The sequence below is a fragment of the Pygocentrus nattereri genome, chromosome 5, assembly GCF_015220715.1.
Source record: "Pygocentrus nattereri isolate fPygNat1 chromosome 5, fPygNat1.pri, whole genome shotgun sequence".
NCBI lineage: Eukaryota > Metazoa > Chordata > Actinopteri > Characiformes > Serrasalmidae > Pygocentrus > Pygocentrus nattereri.
This window is the reverse complement of record NC_051215.1, coordinates 7,776,897-7,799,500: the sequence shown is the minus strand read 5'-3', so window position 1 is coordinate 7,799,500 and position 22,604 is coordinate 7,776,897. Positions and strand designations below refer to the sequence as shown.

The 22,604-nt window shown below is 40.0% G+C and overlaps 1 protein-coding gene across 1 annotated transcript in view; it reads right to left on the bottom strand.

Annotated features, from left to right (window-relative positions):
• runx3 (RUNX family transcription factor 3) overlaps positions 1 to 22,604 on the bottom strand; it is an 88,113-nt gene that overhangs the window by 38,700 nt on the left and 26,809 nt on the right. Inside the window, exons 3-5 of the mRNA XM_017695460.2 lie at positions 14,170 to 14,441; positions 12,674 to 12,830; positions 8,130 to 8,234 (exon numbers count right to left, since the gene is read on the bottom strand). Coding sequence (XP_017550949.1) covers positions 8,130 to 8,234; positions 12,674 to 12,830; positions 14,170 to 14,441 — 534 coding nt within the window. The remainder of the gene's footprint in view (positions 1 to 8,129; positions 8,235 to 12,673; positions 12,831 to 14,169; positions 14,442 to 22,604) is intronic.

The following is a 22,604-nucleotide window of genomic DNA, read 5'->3' as shown; positions in this document are numbered from 1 at the left end:
TACTACACTAACTACACTAAGCACATTATTCTAGGCAAAAAGACAAATGCACTGAATTGAATCCTAATGTGTTCCTTATTTCCACATGAACAAAATACATCAAGTAACGCGTAAGTAAATTGAAAGGGACGCTGCTGTACATGTTCTTTAAGCCTCTGAAGAACCATAAAAGAGCCATGAATGAAAGGAGATTAGTGGGTATGAAGAATCTTTTTCTGTAGCCGAACCTTTAGAACCTTTACATTATGCAGAGGTTTTTTAAACTTCAAAAAGGTTCTTCACACTCACCAAGCTGAGTTACAATTTTGGTTCCCTCCAGAACCCTCCACTGGTAGGTTTTTAAAGAACCAAAAGTGGTTCCTCTATGGCGTTACTCCAATCCTTTTTGGAGCATTCACTTTTAAGAGTGTACTGTGAATTTTCTGGTATCTTCTATGAAACGTCCAGAACTTATGCAGTAGTACGAGTGAGGAACTGCGGACCCATTGCAACTGAAGGGGTTAATAAAAAGCTTTACAAACAGAAGGCAAATGAAGCTAATGAAAGTATGACAGGCGAAAGAAGACAAATAGCCATGTGAAGAGCAATGGTTTGTTTCTTTCTCTTCTCAGCCAGATGTATTTAAGCCTAATATGCTGAGCTTTCACTCGGGATTACAGGGCATTATCCTCCAGCCAAGACTTCAGCGGGCATCCCCCCCTTTGGTAAACACATGCGTCTGTATGTCTACATGCAGGGATCATTGTGTATTAGTCAAAAGTCTGGACTATGGGTGTAACGATAGCAATTTCATGGCTGTTGAACCACAATACAATATATTTTTTAATCAGAAGCCGAAAAAAGCAACTTTCATTTTGCTCATTTTTTGGGATCAAAATCTAATTAATCTCTGAGGATAGAATGGAAATCAAATTAGTATTCATAGTAAATATAATCAAATAACATATAAGGGAAAACATATTTACCATAAATCTGTGATCAGATTGAGTAGAAAAAAAATTGATTTAAAAAAAAATTTTGAACAGTAGCATAAGCATAAAATCTTTATATCTATTTATTTGCTGGCTATAGCATACTAGAAAAATAAAGATAAAACATAAAATTTACCATGTGCCACGTTTTTTATTTATCTTTGTCCAAAATTTTAAATAAACAGTAATTATGTATTACCATGTGCAGAACTGTGTCTCTACAGAGGACACATCATCTGGCCAGCGGCACATAAACTTGTCCATACAACTGTCCATCCAGTCAACTGTGTCCAAATGTTTGACCAGACACATGGATGTATTTTGCTCTGAGTCTTCTGAAGGCAAAGCCTCTCCAAAACAACATTACACTGGGAGACGGAGATGGACAAGCAAGACGGATACATAGACGGACAGGCGACGGCCATAGCACTGCCCTCTGGCAATGCTGGCATTCTATGGTGCCCACTGAGTGACCACAGGGCTGTGTGTGTATGAGAAAGAGAGAGAGAGACAGTGTGTGTGCTAAATCTAATGAATCATCTGTTCATTCAGACTTCCGTTCATCTGTCCACCACCCCCAGTGTTGTCTCATACTGAGACGCTACAGAACTCCACAGTTGCTGCTGTTGCATCGCAGAATGATATAAACAGTACTGTGTAGCCAAGAACTTAGTTTACAACTGTTTATCTGGGCAGTAAGAATGTGTTTGCCAGTAAAGACTCTATATTGTGTAAGAATATATACATAAAAAAACATAATGCAGTAGAAAGTAATAAGACTTGTTTAAGTTCTTTGAAGAAGGTGTTGATATCTTGATTAGAAGAATAGAATTAGAAGAACATTTGTATTGGTTCCTGACATCGCAGGGCACTCCAGCCACTGTATAGATCTCATTTAACTTCTTAAATGGTCAGGGCCCAAGTTTTATAATACACTTCTATAACCTAAGACTAGCTCAACTACTTTATAATGATGCCCCTGTAGTTACTAAATAATAAGCCTTAGTATGTACTAAGCCTGGGATTTTAAGGGGTTAATAAGGGACTGATTAGAAAACCTTGGTATCGCATGGAACCTGTAAATACTAGGCTTGCTTGAGGAAAGGTTTGGTTGCCCTGCATACAGCAGACTGGGGTTCGATGTCTCCCTTGGGCAAACACACCATACTATACCAATAAGAGTCCTTGGGCAAGCCTCTCAATGCTACATTTGCTATATGTTGATGTGGATAAGAGCAGCATAAAGATAATGTATGTTAATATCATGGCTTTTTGTTTTTAGTTAGTTTGGGCCACTTCTGGTGGTTCACTCAGTGTAATTAACTGTTCTGTAAAGAGCAGTTGGTGCTTTCCAGTAGAAAAAATTAACTGACCGCAGGAGGTATGTCCAGTGGCCTCCAAAAGGATTTGGATATTTGTGTCATTCTTGATGCTCATTGTGTTAGGAAACAAAATCTCAGACCAAGCAAACAGACCACTGCACTTTGCTTTTTGGCAATTGTTCCAAAAGGCGGGTGGTGTGTTTCAGATCATTATCATTTGATCGCTATCTCTTCACAGACTTCTGCAGGTTTGCAACCAAAATGCTTTGATGTTTCCACCAATAGTTATTGCCATGGACTCTACTGGTAAACGTGCCAGTGTTAGCAGGTTTGGTTTAATTATCAACTCTAATTAAACTCCAATTTTGTCGATTTTCTAAGAGAAAATAAGTACACATCCTCTACAGAGATCACACTTCTGCACACGTTAATATTGTTTATTGGCTGAGTTTAACAAACTAGGACAAAATATTGTGGCACACTTCATATTTTACATTTTATTTATTTTAAACATATTAAACTCAGCAAATAAAAGAAATTGTACAGTAACATTTGCAGAAAATGCCTTACTGATATTTGCTCCCTGCAGAGGATGTGTTGACTTATTTTCACTTTGAAAAAACAACAAAATCAAGAAGTCCAAGAACAAAACAAAAGACAGACCAGCTAATATTGCCAATACAGCCAAAATTGACATACTAGATACTCTGCTCTGGCCATTATTAGCAGTGCAGCCTGGATAACAGATTATCAGCTGCAGTTTTGATGGCTCCAAAAGTAAACAGTGACATCAGATCACTATTAAAAACTGTAGTGTCTAGCAAGTTCACATTCATCCACACAGACACACACACACACTGAGCAGCTCTAGACTCTTTTCTCTCTTATTGATGCGGCTGTGTGCCTTTGAAGGCCCTTTGCTCTTTGTTGACATCAAAGAAAGGGAACTACTGGAGTGATTTAAGAGACGTGGGCGTGGCAGACTCTGTGTGCAGGTGGACACACCTGGCAGGTGTCCTGCACACATACACATGCACAAGACATTGCAGTATCACAGAATAAATAACATGTGCAGCACTGTCAACGCATTTGCAAACCTTGCGCCGTCTCTGTGGCAAAATGCAAATTAAGTGAATCCTTCCATCTTCCCTTCCTTTTCCACTCATCCTAATCTCAGTCGAATTTCTGCCCATTGATGCTGGTTTGCCAAGCTTAGAACTGCAGGTAGAAAAGCAACACTAACTACATAGGAATAAACATGAAAACTGTATTTTTCAATAAATAATGGACAGTATGAAAGGGTTTTAACTAAATATCTTCGTCCGACTCACTGATTCTTCATGAATGCAGCTTCTACAGAGTTTTATCGCAGCTCTAATCAAACCCACCTGATTTCCCTCATTTGGAAGGCTCTATCAATCTAACCAGGAGTTACATTTCAAGTTTGTAGAATTAAAAACTGAACCAATAACAGTGTATGCACATGTATTCAATAAAAAGTGAATGCTTAGCCCTTATAACGCAGCTCCTTATTGTAGTAAGAATATTGGCCTGGTGTGTACATTTAGTCCATTTGTAAGAATGGGTCAAAAACTTTCCCATGATGTAATAAATGGAGAGCTAAACTTGGTGTTTGTGTATGTATGTATTTGTGTGAAAGGGTGAGTGATGTGTTGGGCGAGGCCCAAGAAGCGGTCTGTTCAGCAGGGAGGGTTTAGCCACTTTCGTCACCGTACATGCTCTCAGTCTTGTTTTCTTGCAGCGCCTGCTTCTCTCGGTTTTTACACCTTCCTTTGCAAAGATGTCAGCTCCCTTCATTTGTTTTCATCACAGCATGCATGTGTGATAATGTATGTTTGTTTTCAGGCAAAAAGGCCTGACATTGTAAAGTGCATGTTGTACATGATGCATATGGGCTGTATTAGTATTTATATGTTATATGTAAACACACACACACACACACACACACACACATATATATATATATATATATATATATATATATATACATATCACTGCTGTTGGAACAAAACCTTGTATCTCCAAAAACGATAACTTTACAGGAGAAGTCAGTGGAACCAGACTTTTTATGTAAAATGCAATATAAAGAGGAGTTTGTCTTTATAAATATGTATAAAAAACAAACAAACATGGAGATATGAGTATTTCTCCTAATAGCGACGACATATATACAAATGGGACACATTCTTATTACATATAAGTCCTTACATATACTGTACACAGGGTGCATAATTATGAACCCACATCCCGATACTGTATGAAAACAAATATGTGGGCTTACTGAGTTCCCACCACTCTTCTGTTCCACAGTTTTTACGATTAAATGTGTGTTTATGTGTGCTTGATTGTGGGTTGGCTCTACCCACAAAGGCAAATGGGTGTACTTTTGATGCGTGGGTGTCGCACTACGCTTACTGTGGCTTTTGCTTTGCGGGGGCGTGTATATTTGTGTGTTTTTTTGTGTGTGTCGTCTGCATTTAGCCACAGGGGAGCACTGGTCTTGTCCATCAGGTTTCTCAACTCAATCTGTAAACATTAATATGGCACCATTCACCTGGCAGCGTTATCAAAGTGCCGCGCTAACACAAGCACACTCATGGCCTTACACAACCCTTGCCTGAGAGGAAATAGGGTGTGGCTTTCTTCTGAAAAATACCATCAAGAGGACTCATCTAACTAAAGAATGATTATTTTCTAACACATACACTTGCACCCACACACCCACATGCACTGAGAACAAACAGAAAAAAAAGACTTTTAACCCAATCAAGTGTTCTGTATGTGACATCGACTAACCACACACACACGTCTTCTGGCCGCATTCTGTTAGAAGCGTCTACTCATTAGCTGAGTGTGGCTATTAGCATCAAGAACACCAGTCAGGGCATTAGAGGGCATTACCTCTATGTGCCTACCTGTAATGACAAGGCAGTAAATTGTAGATGTTAGCATAGAGTTGCTAGCTGTGCCTCACTGTGTGCTTGCTGGTGAGATAAAAGACCATCCAGAGCAACAACGGGCATTGGCTCTATGTGCCTACCTGTTATAATGTAGCAATAAAGAGTAGGTGTTGGCATGAGCAGCTAGCTGTGCCTCACTGTGTTCATGCCTGCAGGCTAAAACAACAGCCAGTAAGGCCACATTGCCTCAGTCTGCTCACCTCTACAGTGTAGCTAGAAATGAGTGCGATAACAGAGCAACAGGGAAACACAGAGGACCAAGAGAATGTATGTGGCCACATGGCACTGAACACCATTACAATGCTTTTTGCTGTGGTTTCACACAAAACAGGCTTTCTGTTTGACAGTAGCATGGCAAAAAACTGTTCATGTGATTCCTCCCACCCTAAAAAGTTTCCAAATCCTGCATTTTAGGCAAAGGAGGACCCTCTTAACTCTATACTATGATTAGCGAACTTATAATGGGAGTAAAGTCTTGTTTGGCAGCTGAATGCTAAATACAGTGCAAATTAGAAGCCTTTTTTTGCTGTTTATCCCCCAAAAAAACAAGGGACATGTTTCTTGAGAATGGCTCACATGTTCCCTCTCACCCAAAAAGCTCTCCAAATCTTTTATTTTTAATTTTATGCACCTTCATTTCTTTCCGTAATATAATTAACAAGCTAACAATGCTATTAAAGTCTTGGTCACCAGCTGAATGCTAAAAATGGTATAGTTTAGAAGCCTTGTTGCTGGAGTAAAGTTTGTTCTTTCCTAAAAACAAGGAGTTCTGTTCCTCAAGCACTGCTCACAGATTTCCTCTCACCCTACAAGGTCTCCGAATCTTGGATTTTATGTACAGGAGGACCCTCTGAACTCTGTAACCTAATATGCAAACTAATATTGCAGTGTAGTGTAGTTTGGACAGCGTTTTGCTGTATTTCTCCAAAAAAGTAGGGGATACATTCCTCAAGAACTGCTCATATGTTCCCCCCTCACCCTAACAAAGTTTCCAAATCTTGTGATTTGTGTCCAGGAAGACCCTCTTAACTCCATAATATGATTAGCAGTGTAATAATGAGTGTAAAGTCTTGGTCTGCAGCTAAATGCTAAATATGGCACTTCAAGGAGCTAAATGACTTCTGTTCACATGAGCACATGTCCACACTCACAAATTTGTGTCTCACAGCCAGACACCCTGAGAGCAGACTTGACATTTGGAGGAGACAGAGACAGGAGACAGCAGGACCACACGCACACACACATTTCACAGCTCATGCATGTGTTGCATGCACGCTTGAACAAAGATGCAAGTTCAAATTCATGCCTGCACCATGTGTATTCAACTTTTTGCAGCGCTGCACACACTTTAAATATAGTTGAAATGCAGATTATATACACTCACTATACAGACCAGCAGTCTCTAAGTGTCTGACTTGCTCCATCTCTCTCCTGGTGGTAATGGCTCTGTGGTCAAGCCCTGCATTAGCCCTATAGACTTAGCTCCATCACTGCGAACCGCTGAAGAGTGTTAAGTCAGCAGGCTCTTGTGCGGTCAGGCAAGGTTTGACCCCAGTGGAGGAAGGCACAGCTGAGAGGCAGAGACCTCACTGACTTTGTGGCTCAACATCTCTAAGCGGTCTGGCTAATAAGGAAAAGGCTTGGCTTATTAAGACGTCTGAGGTTGGCAACCCTCAAGACCACAAAGGGTCAGCATGTGTCGTCTATTAACACAGGAAGGTGCATAGGCCAACAACACTCATAAGGGTACGCGTAAGCATCCACTTGATCTACCGGCACGCAGACTGTCAATCGACACTGAAACCGACACTGAAACACAGCAACGGTTTGGGGAACACACATGTGCTCCAGCTCCATTCCTGGGTATCATTAGATGATGACTCATACCTCACTTTTAGCTGGGGGGCATTTTGAGACTAAGTCCAACTCTCTTCTCTCTAACTCAGCCTTGCGCATCACTGCCTCAATATAACCCGTGCAACACTGTGTTTGGCCTTCCCATTTTAGCGCACGGGCTAATGTTACTGAGGTACCCAATACTGCGAAGTCTCACAGGCATCCCTACAGTTTTCTCTCAGATCTGTTAGGTTCCACTGAGCACAACTGACCAATATTGTTCAAGAATGCTTGACTTATGCAACTGACTTGCCTACCCTGCTTACTGTAAATTCACCTCTCAGATATTTTCCTTCAACTGCCAAGGTCAACTGCCTCAATCTCTGACACAACATGGTAAACATTGCTATCTTCTGGCAAACCTTGCTGCGGTGATGTGTCATTTCTGAGGTATGTAATTTACATATTGGCAAAAAAGCCAGTGATAATGGGACCTCACCTATAAATCCAGGCTTCCAAAGAACTGAACACAAAATCCATCCTCTGCTTCAGAACAGTGCACTGACTCAACCAGACCAATATAGCTACAGAACCAAGGATTAAACTGACTCCATTTATTTTCGCATAGGTCAAAGACTATGAGTGACTGATGGATACACTGCATAAGAGGCTGCCGGATTGTATCTAGCACACATCATATGTCTATTTGTCACCCCAGAACCTACCATATTGGTGCAAGATGACACGCTAGCTTGACATTTGCATCCACTATTTTACAGCTCTCTCTCAATTTGACCCTAAGAAAGGTTAGATCACTTGAGCTATTTAACCCAAAGTTTCCAAATAGCCTTAAGGATGCAGCTTAACTCCAAATACAAAGGCAATCATGCATGGTTGTCAAACGGCTGAGCAAACATTCCCAAATATGCAAAAGAGAACATACAATGATGCCAGGTTCTCCACTTGCTCATAGCAACTTATTGAACAGAACAAAGAGGACAGTGATAATGGGCACTCACGTCTTGGCTCTCGTGGGCCGTCCACAGTGACTTTGATGGCGCGGTGATATGTTGCCACCTGAGGCGGTCCGGTAAACACAGTGATGGTCAGGGTGAAACTCTTCCCTTGGGGTGGGGAACAGAAACACAAAGAGTAATGATACAACTTACAATGCGTCTACTGTAAACGACGAGTGGAAGTGACAAATGCCCTTTATTCAGAGCCTCTTTCTCAGTGGTCAGGTGGCTTTACGGTTACTTTTTATCACCAGTAAATGAAGGCATTGCACTACTTTTGTGATTTGAAAGGTCACATATCTTTGGCCAGCTATGACGCCGATGATAGAGCCGTGATTCTCTGAAGACAGTGAGAAACTTTCAGTAGCGTGGGTGCAGCAGTGTTGAGACAAAGATAAACGAAGAGAGATGGAAGACACTGACATTTATAGGCTATCAGGCTATTTCACTGACATGTTACACCGCTTAGCTGATTGATTTTTATAAATTAAAGCATACAGATAATCCTGGGAAGGCTATCAAATGTATCCATATGTTTTTTCCCTACATGTAAGAATGTCCATATCATCAGCTATTTGTAAAGTCCTTTTCATTCATAAATTAGAAGTGTTAATGCAAAACATTGTAGCTTGTCACACCCTATGATTTGGACTTTCTACAACAACATTCTGCAGAAAATTTGAATCTTACGCTGTGTCCACACAGTGGGTCATTCCAAATTCATTTTTCAAATCCCAATCTTTAGCACTGAATGTGAACACTGCAATTTGAAAAAGAAACTGAATGCAGTTACAAACATCAATTTGTCTCCTGAAATTTGAATTTGAATCAGGTCTCAATTTACATATTGTCCAGATTTTGCCCCAGTGGATGCTTTGTTGTCATCATCTTTATCTTGTATTTAACAACTTTAAGCTGAATGTGATCATTTGTTTCAATTTTAAACTTAAATCTAATTCCAAATCTGACTTTAACCCAAAATCTCTACCTAATCCTTACCTACACTGCTGATCTGTAGACAACTGGGGTAAAGTGTGAACGGTATTTTAAAAAATCAGATTATATGTGAATACAAATAACTCTGAAACTGATTTGGAATCTTTTAGAATCACGAATTTGAAAATCTGATTTGAGAATTTGATTTTAGGGACAAATACATTGGATTCTGGACCAGCATACTGCATTGATTAAAAAAATTAATAATAATAATGATAAAAAGTAAAATGTCCTTATGGGTTTTCCCTCTGTTCAAACATCACAAAAAAAATCTAATTCCAATATATGCACATAAATGAATCCAGGCCTGCCTGGAGAAGCGTAAACTCAAGAACTGCGATTGAGTCCAGAAGAAATTGGGAATCCAAACCGATCCAAAGCAGTAAGTAAGTAAAGAAAGAAAGAAAGAAAGAAATACGCCTTTGACCACATTTGAAAAGGCCTTGATGATGCAGATCGGACGGATTAATCGGTTCCAGATTACTACCTCCACCCCACCCGCAACCCTGCTTTCCCACCCCACCCTCTTTCTTCCTCCGTCCTCCGCACGAGACTTCCACACGCGCGCCTGTAAAGTGCCTGTATGTGTGTGTGCGCTCGCGCGCGTGCGTGTGGCTCGGGGTGTGTAATCGGCTACAGAAATGAAAGGTACTTTCTTTTTCCCAAGTCTTTCCACTCACGTCCGTCTGCAACTCGTTTAAATAGGAAAAGCGGTGGAAGAGGGGAAGGAGGCGGAGGAATCTCAGCTATGTACGATGTAGAGAGGTTTTTTAAGGTGTGTAAACAAGCTAAACCTTTTAAAGCCCCCAAACATTTCACTGGAAAAAAAACGAAACCCCGCGCAAGCCAAACAAATTAAGCGCGTTCCTGCTGCGTTTGGACACACGATACGATTTTTTTTCTGCTTTCCCCCAAAAAGACTCGAGTTCTTCTGGATCAAGAACAAAACTGAGCCTGAGACTCTTTACTGCCTGTCGAGCTCAGTCAGTCTGAGGGACAGTAAATACGGCAGGATGAGCAGAGCTGAGTCCGAATCTTCATATCGGACTAAAACCAACGCCGAGTTATTCAGTGAATCGCCACAAGAGCAAATACACACTGGCAGTTTAGCTTAATGTAGGAACACGAGAAAATGAATTAGTTTTTAGCTCAATGCACTAATATGAGTAACTGGTTATTTAGCTTAGTTCATTAATATGAGTAACTGGTTATTTAGCTCAATGCACAAATATGAGTAACTGGTTATTTAGCTTAGTTCACTAATATGAGTAACTGGTTATTTAGCTCAATGCACAAATATGAGTAACTGGTTATTTAGCTTAGTTCACTAATATGAGTAACTGGTTATTTAGCTTAGTTCACTAATATGAGTAACTGGTTATTTAGCTTAGTTCACTAATATGAGTAACTGGTTATTTAGCTCAATGCACAAATATGAGTAACTGGTTATTTAGCTTAGTTCACTAATATGAGTAACTGGTTATTTAGCTTAGTTCACTAATATGAGTAACTGGTTATTTAGCTTAATGCACTAATATGAGTAACTGGTTATTTAGCTTAATGTACTAATATGAGTAACTGGTTATTTAGCTTAGTTCACTAATATGAGTAACTGGTTATTTAGCTTATTTCACTAATATGAGTAACTGGTTATTTAGCTTAGTTCACTAATATGAGTAACTGGTTATTTAGCTTATTTCACTAATATGAGTAACTGGTTATTTAGCTTAGTTCACTAATATGAGTAACTGGTTATTTAGCTTAATGCACTAATATGAGTAACTGGTTATTTAGCTTAGTTCACTAATATGAGTAACTGGTTATTTAGCTTATTTCACTAATATGAGTAACTGGTTATTTAGCTTAGTTCACTAATATGAGTAACTGGTTATTTAGCTTAGTTCACTAATATGAGTAACTGGTTATTTAGCTTAGTTCATTAATATGAGTAACTGGTTATTTAGCTTAGTTCACTAATATGAGTAACTGGTTATTTAGCTTAGTTCATTAATATGAGTAACTGGTTATTTAGCTCAATGCACTAATATGAGTAACTGGTTATTTAGCTTAATGCACTAATATGAGTAACTGGTTATTTAGCTTAGTTCACTAATATGAGTAACTGGTTATTTAGCTCAATGCACTAATATGAGTAACTGGCTATTTAGCTTAATGCACTAATATGAGTAACTGGTTATTCAGCTTAATGCACTAATATGAGTAACTGGCTATTTAGCTTAATGCACTAATATGAGTAACTGGTTATTTAGCTTAATGCACTAATATGAGTAACTGGTTATTTAGCTTAATGCACTAATATGAGTAACTGGTTATTCAGCTTATTTCACTAATATGAGTAACTGGTTATTTAGCTTATTTCACTAATATGAGTAACTGGTTATTTAGCTTAATGCACTAATATGAGTAACTGGTTATTTAGCTTAATGCACTAATATGAGTAACTGGCTATTTAGCTTAATGCACTTATATGAGTAACTGGCTATTTAGCTTAATGCACTAATATGAGTAACTGGTTATTTAGCTTAAGCACTAATATGAGTAACTGGCTATTTAGCTTAATGCACTTATATGAGTAACTGGCTATTTAGCTTAATGCACTAATATGAGTAACTGGTTATTTAGCTTAATGCACTAATATGAGTAACTGGTTATTTAGCTCAAACGTATTAAATTGAGTAACATACTTACTAATTTGAGTAACATATATATTAAGCTGCGTGTATTAATATGAGTAAAAATCCACACTGGTTATTTAGCTTAATGCACTAATACGGATTAAATCCACACTGGTTAATACCTTACTGCACTATAAAGAAAATACATAACGGTTATTTAGCTCCGTCTATTAATATGAGAATAACACACATTATTAATTTAGCTTAATGCACTGATATAGAAAATACATTATGGCTGTTTTGGTTTAATGGACTAATATGAGTAAAATACGTATTGCTGTTTTGGCTTTAATGCATTAATATGAGTAAATGCGCACTGCTGATTTAGTTTAACGCAGCAATGTGAGTAAAACGTGTACTAGTTATGCTGTAAACAGGTGTTATGTGAGTCAAACGCGACAGCAGTAAAAGGTTGGTTATTTTAGTGTAATGCTGGCGTTTGTTTAAAATACAGAAAAAGGAAAAAAAGAAAAAAAAGACTTTCCAGGCAATTTTAGCCCTGCAAATTGCAATCAGTGTAAAAGTGCCCGTCGATGCACAACATGTTCTTTAAGGTCCCATTAACGGGGTTAAATGAGCACTGAGGCTGCATTAAACAGCCAGGTCAAGCCAGGACAGCATTCGGTACAACCGCGTTGCCTAGTTTGAGGCGCTGATGACGCGCTCCGGAGGTCTGCCACCCCAGTCACAGCGTTTAGACCCACGAAAGCGGCGAGTGTAGCTTTATACACACCGCTGTAGAATCAAGCACGCGCTAGTTATGCAGCTGTTCCGCGCTCGCGCAGTCAGTGTGACTGACAGGTGAGCACCTGAAGAGAGACGGAAGACAGTGAAGCTCTCTTTAAGGGGTCTCACCTCTCCCGCTTCTGCCCACGAAGCGCAGGTCATTGAAGCGCGCGACCTGGTTCTTCATCACGGCGGAGGCGTTTCTCAGCTCAGCGGAGTAATTCTCATCATTACCGGCCATCACCGTGACCAGAGTACCGTCCGGCACATCGCCCAGGGCCACCACCTGAGGACAGGTAACACAGAGAGGCGCGCGCGCACGCACAAAGACCATGATTAAACGTTTCCCCTTTTTGATCGGATTGATAAACATTGAAAAGTCAGACATTAGAATATGTGACAAAATCAGACAGACAGGTTTTCATTTGAGCATCTGGATGATTCATAAGAAACATAGGTGTTATAACAATGTAATACAACATAATGAAGGTGTTATCACTATTATGATGATGATTATTATGCATGTGCACAATAATACTAAGAATCAATGCATTATTATTATTATTATCATTAGCATTAATTTTAGTAGCAGTAATCATAACAATAGGAATAACAGTGCCATTATATAATAACAATAATAACAATAATAATGATGATAATAATAATAATGATAATAATAATAATAATAATAATAATAATAATAATAATAATAATAATAATTGTTCTGTTGATGAGTTTTAAATATTATGGTAAAAATTTCAAGACATACATGCATTAAATAAACAACCAGATATGGAAATAATAATAATATGAATATTTGTCACTATCTTATACTGTCTCTCTCTCTCTCTCTCTCTCTCTCTCTTTGTCTCTCTCTCTCTTTATCTCTCTCTCTCTCTCTCTGTGGTTACTCTGTTTCTTTAATATGTGTTAAAAATATGAACAAAGTCTGTGAACAACAACCTTAAGAGTCTTAAACTCTGTGATACATCATCATAACAGGATCTTTCACGTTAACAGGAGTTCTAGTGAAAACGAGGTGTTAGTGCGCAGCGGCAAGGAAGCAGTCAGCGCACAGGAGGGCTGAGAGGGGTAGAAGGGGGCAGAAGAGGGTAAAATGAGGACAGAAGACGATAAAAAATATCCCTCTATAAAACGAAAAGAGAGAGATAATAGAAGAAGGGAAGGAAAGGGTGAGACGTAACAGAGACAAAAATGGACCAGAAAAGGGATGAAATGGGGTTAAAACAGAACAAAACGGCCCAGTTAGTTGTTTAACATGAAAAGAGGCACAAAATGAGCGAGACATCATCAGACAGACGGAGGAGAGGGGGGTGAAAAGGGAGAGAAGAGGGGAAGATACATACAAAAAGAGCAAAGTGTGATAAAGTGATAAAAGTAAGCAAAGCGGGTTAAAACACCAGGAGAAGAGGGTGAAACTGGCAAAGCAGGGTCAGAAAAGAGAGTGAAGGAGAGAATCCAATCAGGCTGAAGAGGACCAAAGGGTTGGGGGTGGTGATGTTAGTGGGCGGTGGGGGGGGGGGGGGGGGGGGGGGCGGGGGGGATTGAGGGGGGGTGCAGAAAGCGGGCAGATCTGTGGGCATCTCTGTGGTCAGCCCTGTTACCTTGAACGCCACCGGCAGAGTCTTGTTGCAGCGCCAGTGCGAGGGCAGCACGGAGCACAGGAAGTTGGGGCTGTCGGTGCGCACGAGCTCTCCGGCGTGGTCCGCCAGCACGTCCACAACCGAGCGCGCCTCAGCCCGCGCGCGCACACCCACGGGGAGAGCGCTGCTCATGCCCGCCGCGCCCGCGCCGCCGCCGCCGCCACCGTCCAGCTTAAGGGTGCCGCACGAGAACGACGCGGAGGGCGGCGTGAAGCGTCTGCTGGTGCCCGGATCTACGGGGATGTGCATCACCACACACACACACACACAGAGGGAGAGAGAAAAAAACAAGCTGACTCGCTGCTCGAGAACCAGCCGCGCGCAGGCCGATAAACAGAGAATAAAAATCTGAAGAAAAAAAATCAGATCTGCAGCTTTTCGCGTCTTGTTTTGTTTTCAGTCCGATCAGATTAATGAGAGCCGTCTGCGCGCGGATGCAGGAGCCTCAGAACTGTTTCCCACTGACTTCAGCAAAAACGCGCACGGAAACCACAACGCAGGCTCCTCTCTCTCTCTCTCTCTCTCTCTCTCTCTCTTTCAACCCCAAATTCAGAGCCACAGAAACAAATGCGAACAAAAATGAGAGGCCGTCAAACGCTCGGCAGCGCTTTCTCTCTTCTGGAGTACTGTAGATCCTGTCTAGCTCAACTGTCTCTTTTCCAGCTCAAAACTCTTTCGGATCTGCTGTAAAGTTTTCGTCCATCAGCTGCAGCACTCCTGCCTTCACGAGGGGACACCGCACGAGCTCAGGAGCACGACAAACAAGACTAGGCTCAGAGGTCGAGCTTCTCTGAAGGACAGTTATTCCAGAAAAACGCAGAAAAGGCAGAGAAGCCAAGTTTGAAAGTCCCTCGTTGTGACTCAAACGCGCAGATCGCTGCTCCGCCGGTCGAGGCTCATCCACCGCGCTCGCTCAACTCAACTCAAGTTTTCAGAACTTCTCTGCTCGGAGTGGCGCCGGGCGTATGTGTGTGGGTGGGCGCGTGCCGCGGACTACCACCAATGAGAGCCCGGGGGGCGTGGCTTGTATTTGAACCAATCAGAACGCGAAGAAAGCGAAAGGGTTTCTATCGTTGTTAACCACCGTGTTCCTTTTTTTTTTTTTCCACACCCGTTTTCCGATTTACACAACCGTTCACAAAGCATTCTGAATATAAATAATATTATATAATACAATAATGTATAATATAATATAATAATATAATATAATAATGTTTGTAATATAATGATGATACATTATAGCATATATATATATATAATAAAAAAAACTGTATCCTTTATTATATACACAGTGGCCCATCAGAGCCACAGCTCACGTAGAGCTTCGCTTGATTGTATAGAAAAATACAGTTTTCAAAACATCAATAATAAGGACAAGGCATGTGAGAACAGACGAGCCACGAGTTGCATCTATAATTCATAATAAATGCCTTTAAAACGCTCCATCTGTGCAGCCTAATTATTTTTCCCCACACCCGTATTCCGCTCCTCCGGAGCGCCTCTCGTAGCCCCGCCCCCCTGCGCGACTACTGGCTCACAGCGTTCTAGAACTGCGGACTGCTTATGAATATTAACTACCACCCAATCACAGCGCAGCGGAGCGCGGAGGGGGCGTGGTCTGTTGGAGAACGAGCGGGAATGAAAAAATAACGTGTCTGCGGAGCTCAGTCCTCTCAGACGGAGCGATTTAGACGCTATAACAGCTTTCAGAATGAATTATGGATAGAAATGCGATGATCTCGATGCCCGCGCAAAGATTCCCTTTATTATTAATTCTAGAAAAGTCATTTTTTGCGGTGTAAGTCTGGGTGCGCTGTACTGTAAACCTGTGCCTCTGACAGTTAAAATGCGCAGGAGTTAATGCGAGTTCAGCGCAGATGAGCGGGGTTCATACAGTCCGGTGCGGAGCGCTTAACGCCAGTGCTGCGTTTGGTACTTTGAGAAATGGTTGATTGAATGCAAATTATTGGTAAACTGTGGAGCAGTCTTCTCCTTCATCATCTTCTCCTTCATCATCTTCTCCTTCATCATCTTCTTCTTCTCCTTCTTCTCCTTCTTTGTTAAAGCCTTGTTTTTTTTCCAAAGCGAGAATAATTCTAAAGAGCTAAATTAATAACTAGCTCATATTGATAATGCTTTTACTGAAGTATCCTAATGATGAATGATAATGACTCTTGCAGCTGTATATAATTATAATAAACGTCATCACAACGTCATCACAATCATAATACACCAAGCCATAATAATAATAATAATAATAATAATAATAATAATAATAATAATAATAATAATAATAATAACAACACGTCTGTAATGAGTAAAACTGATTCCGTTATGCATTTCCACTGAAGCGTTTGCTATTATTATTATTATTATTATTGTTGTTATTATTATTATTACTATTATTCTTTTATTTATCAACAAATACGAGGCGCATTTTAATTCATATTGAGTTACTAATGCAAACAAAACAAGCCCAGAAGACACGTGAATTCATATCAGAGTTGATTATGTTCATTATGTATATTATATTCAGTCTAAACAGTCTGAATGAGACGGCGATGCTGTAATTAATGTGTAATAAAGGAGTAATAAAGTTTATGCAACATCTGCTGCAGCTATTAATGCGACTTTAATGAGTTTAATGGGGTTTTATAAGCAGAGCCACACCCAGGCAGCCGCAGCAGTTACAAACACAGCACAGCACCACTAGTAGGCGCTTTAGGCATTCAGAGAGAGAGAGAGAGAGAGAGAGAGAGAGAGAGAGAGAGAGAGAGAGAGAGCGCTATCAGCTCAGAGCATCTTTTTTCTGAGTAATTTCCATGGTTCTTAGTAAAGTCTGGAGTTTAAACAGAGAAACTGAACAGTTTTCGCAAATTCAAGAAGGAAAAATGTGAATTTTTAAAACAAAAATTTTGCCAATCAAACAGACTAATATGTTAAAAAACGCCTGAGTCTGTTTCTGGGAGCAGAGCTCCACGAGCTCGTCACTCAACAAATAATATTATTAATAATACTATTATTAATTACAAAAATGACGTGTTTCTATTTCAGCGAGGAATTTATAATATTCCTCGTAAATATTCATAATGCAGTGGAATTACTTCTTCACCCTCCACCGTAAAAATAAAACACGTCGAGACCAAAGAGAACGAGATGAAACGCAGCAGCCTTAACCACGGCTGAGGTGCGTTCTGAGTGATGACATGCGGCGTGCGCGTGACACCAGGACGTCGCAGTGGATCTCACTATTTGTGCGCGTTTAGCTGTTTATCTGTTTGCTAATTCACGCTGTTGTAACGTCTCTATAGGCACGGGCGTTTCGTGATGTTCCAAATGAGTGAAAGAGTCGCACACGCGGGTTTGAACACTGAGAGTCCTGAAGACTGAACGCTCCGTTCGTTCGCTCAGTCCGTTTAGAACAAAGAGTCAAATCTGTGACGTGAACTGATTCGCAGTTTAATGCACAGGGCGGTGTTCAGCTCACTCACAGCTGAGGAGTTTACTGAGGAGCTCGACGCGAGCTGTACGCTCATCCATTCACCCGTTCACTAATTCACTCAGTCCGGTTTAGCAGTTGGAAACACGAGCGAGCACAGCGTTCACATCTACTTACCAGTGACTTTACAGAGACTGTGTAAATGAACTAAAACACAGCATCAAAGAGGCCAAACGCCACTTTTTGCAGCATTTTCGTTTTTCCTTCCACTTCGTTCATTTGAATGGTATGATGTATTAAAAACATCACTCCTGATTCATAATCTTCAGTTATTCACTCTTACATGATCATTTCCGACCTCTTTCATATATATATATATATATATATATATATATATATATATATATATATATATATATATATATATATATATATATATATATATATACCTTTAAGAAATATGTAAATGAGCTCTGTTCTGATTGGATGCAGGGCTGAAACGTACCATAATTCTTCAATGTAAATTTACAGGGCTAAACGCTGAGAGGCTCTATAGGCACTTCGATGTACATGTGCATATATATATATATAGGATAGCAGGCATTTTCACATCATGTCAAAAACTGAAAAATGTCAAAAATGATAATGTTCTGACAACAGTGACAAAAAGCCAACACGTTTACACACCACACACACACACACACACACACACACACACACACACGGCTTGTGTGACATCACAAACCATGCATTTAAAATAGGCTGTGTTTACAGCTTAATTACCATAAATTACCCTTTACAACATTTCTGTACTACATCAGAAATTTTATTTTTAAAAAAGGAAAGAAAATAAAATTTTGCGTCATACTGGCCCTTAAATGACAGTGAATTTCAATTTATTTTCCATTTTAACTTCCCTTATAGTAACCCAATCTGAGTAAACAACACCTGCACTGGCGCCAATACAAAGCAAGTAAAAAGTTAAAAATGGGAACTAAAGCATGTTTTTGATGTTATTACATCATTTTATATCTTTATCATGTTGTACTTTGATATATATACACACGTGTGGATATACACAAAACAAAACAAAAAGGAATGAAAATGAGAAAATAAATCAGAGACCCGAACTACTCAGGATCTTATAGCCCCATCAGTTGGAAAAGCGTTGTAGGCCTGCGGGCCATATTTCAGCCGCATCTGTTCATTATTAATATATAAGCCGCACACGGGGCCTCCTGTCACATTACACTCCCCTCCGCTTCTCCACACGCACTTTCTACAGTTACAGGCGCTCGGACAGGCAGGAGCGCGAGCCGCCCGCCCCGAGGGGCCCCTCACGGATTCAACCCAGCATAGGTGAGGGGGCTGCATATGAGCTTTCTTGCAGACTCCTGTCACTGCCCCCACCCAAGACACACACTTCTTAGGAGGAACAATGTGGGCACCGGCATAATAACGTGATGAAAAATGATGTGATTCAGTACAAATGGGCCACCAGCTTTCATGAAGCGTGCCGCAGTTCAAAGGGCCAAATTCTGAATTGAAAGCACCCCAAAGGCTCTGATATCAGGGTGAACTGGCTGTAACTCATCCGGCTTTAATCAGCGCAGACGGCCGGGGCAGGTTTAGCCTCATCATGATTATTCAATGCTGTGTGCGAGCCACGTCTGAGGACTTTATGAAGGGTGGTTTTAACCCCTTAAAGTCTCAGGAACTCCTTGCTTCCTTTCCTCACTCTGCTAATTCAGTAACTTAGTAGATGTTAAACAACATGTGGTATTTTGTGGCTGTTGTGAAAAGACCTTGCCTTTCTAAAACGGTAGCAGGAGACGGAAAGACATTCGCAATTTTCAATAGAAGTCAGTGAAACGAGTCATTTTGGAACATTTCTGTTCATCCATGTGTCCTGAGCTTTTAACATAATATGAGACTGCTATTTTCAATTTTTGTAAAGAATGACAAAAAGCAGATACTAAGTTTTGTTTCACAGGAACACTTTACTGAGAAACCTTAAGCAATAGTTCAGCAGAAAGAACTTCCCTGAACTGCAAGCGCAGACAAAGTATTAAGACATTTGATATTGTGTCAGATGTGTTTTGCACAGCATCTACACGGCTATTGTAGCTCTTAAGTAGTAGAAGCTTATCCACCTGTTAGCATCATGTAAACTGCATGCCTAAATAACGACACACAGACGTAAACCATGTCAGGTCCGTAAGTGATCTCAAATAGACTTGCATGTGTGGTTTCCGACACTGAACGATATGTTGTTATCTGTAAACATGGACAAAAGTCCATTGCCTAGCTAGTGGCAGGCATTTTGAAGCCTGAACTTTGTGTACACGTTGGTCCATTTTTCTACAGTTAAGGAGCCAGTTCACCAGCCAGTTCACCAGCCAGTTCACCAGCCAGTTCACCAACCAGTTCACCAGCCAGTTCACCAGCCAACTCAAACAATGTGCTTTTGATCAAGAGCATCACTTTTTATGCCTTCTTGCCCTCCCTGATATCTAAACATGCTCATAAGGTCTCACTTCTTTAGCATGAATGGTGGAAAGATGTTGCTCCTGGGTCAGTTTTGCCAACCGTTCATACATAACTGATGTAAACAATCTGGCTACCCACACAATACTGTGCAAACATCAGACACCACCATTTTATGGTTATTCAAGAGTTCTCTATATAGAACCACGAACACCCACAGAACCATTTGCATGCTTAAAGGGTCCTTTGCTTGGTAAAATGTTCATTTATATTGATAGAGAATGTCTTGTATATGGGGTTTGACATCATCACGATAGCAGAATCCTTTTTGACACTATATAGAACCATTTTCTATACAGCCATATGCATTATATACTACATATAACCATATACAACACATTCTACATCAGTCAGAAGAGCAATTTCACCATGCAAAGAACATTTTAAGCATGCAAATGTTTTTTTTTTTTTTTTTGAGTGTACATGGTTCTATACAGAACCGCTGTCTTTACTTAAGAATCCTTGAAGAACTTTTTAAGTGTGTACATTTTCAGTCAAAACAATCATTAAGATAACACAATGCTATGGGTCTGAAAGGATGTGTAGCTGTCAAGAAGCAAATAAAAGACAAATAGAAGAAAATTGGCAAATCAAACAAAGAAGCCGCTGGTGTTCTAAGAACAATGGACTGACCACCCCAGAGGCCAGATCTCAACATCACTCAATGTGTTTGGGATGTCTGGGAATTGCGGAAAGCAGAAAATGCAACCAACTTCTACAACTGAGCTTTGAAGGTGTGGGAAAATTTCCTTACAGTTATCTTTGGAACATTGAAAGCAAGTCTCGTGAAAAGAATGGAAACTGTAATAAAAGTAAAAAGTGGACATGTTTTCTGAAGAATTAATTGATTTACTTGTATTTAATGGCTGTTTTGACTGAAAATGAAATAAATCAATGGTGGTGTTTGATGTTTGTACCGTGCTATATATAACATATGTACCTTCATCTGCAAACTACCATGAAAACTGTCAAAACATCTGAAATGAGGTCATGAGGTCACAGCTTTCAAGAGATCTGAGGTATGCATAACTTAAGTAAAACACAGCTTATGCTTGCAACAGTCTACTGCATTTCCACAACTTCCACTGACTGTGTAGGTTTTATTTATTATTACTATCATTATACAAGCACATTAGCATTGAAGGAGGTTGATGTATGGTGTTTTTCCGCCCATGCAAAAGAATTGGCATGAGTTTTAGGCTGGTATGCTCTGTTTACCCGTCTCCTGGAATACAGATAGCTGGGTAATGGGCCTGTGGCGAGAGATCTGGTATAAACAGTTCTATATTATATATCTGGAGTATAACATCTGATGAAAGCATGCTGTGTTGGTGGATGGAGTAGAATTGCATTTTTTACACTGAAATGCTCCAGGTTTGGCAACACAGATAAAGCCATTGAATTAATTTTTTTCCAGCTTAGCGAGTCCAATATGCTGAATACAATGAGTGCATTTTTTGGAGACATTTACGCCTATTAAAAATGTTCTGGACAGATCGTCCTTGCTGAGGGACATAATAATTTGAAAGCTGTTGCTTTTCCAGGGCACCTGCTATGGGAAATGCATTCTCATGAAGTCAAATCCCCAAAAAGTGCAAACTACCTTCTATGTGGGCTACTTTATGACAGTAATTTTGGCAAAAACCCAAACCATCAAATTTTTCCCTCAACCATGTGCTTTATGAGGTTGGTGGCATTTCCTTATAATTAAGGTTTTACAATAGCATGATTGAGTTAAGCACCAAACAGTTTCTGAACAGAACATATAGAGGTCAATCTTTTGATGAGGACCACTTGAGGCTTGCCTTACTTTGCAAGGATGAACTCTCTTACATGAAAGCTACAGTATGTAAGATTTGGGGATTTGGAGACCTCTCTGGTGGAAATATGTCATTGCATGCAACATGCAGAAGAATGTTTTGGAGCTTAGTACCCCTTTGATGAGTGGAGTAATTGGGACGACTGCTATCATGTTTAAAGAATATTCAAAGAGAACATGGTAAAAAGATTTAAACAAAGGATCTACTGTTGTCACCATATCTTCATCCATATCTTCATCAGGTCAATGTTAATTCTGAATTTGGGAACTAAACATCAAGCCAGACATTTTTTAGCCTGTGTATGTGATGTTAATACATAAAGACACAATATTTTACCACCCTTCCCAACTCTATAATGCTACTTCTTTCAATTTAATAAATTAAATTATGTTATAAAATTATGTTCTAAAGAAAAATGACAATGTCAGGAAAAACTCAAGACAATGTCTAATATCAGTGTATAATCATAGAGATCCATCAAATTTGGGGAAATAGGGGTTCTGTAACCATCACAACTCAAAGAACCATATGAATGCTCAAATTGTTCTCTCTAGTTCAGAAAATGGTGAAAATAACATCAAAATAGCATT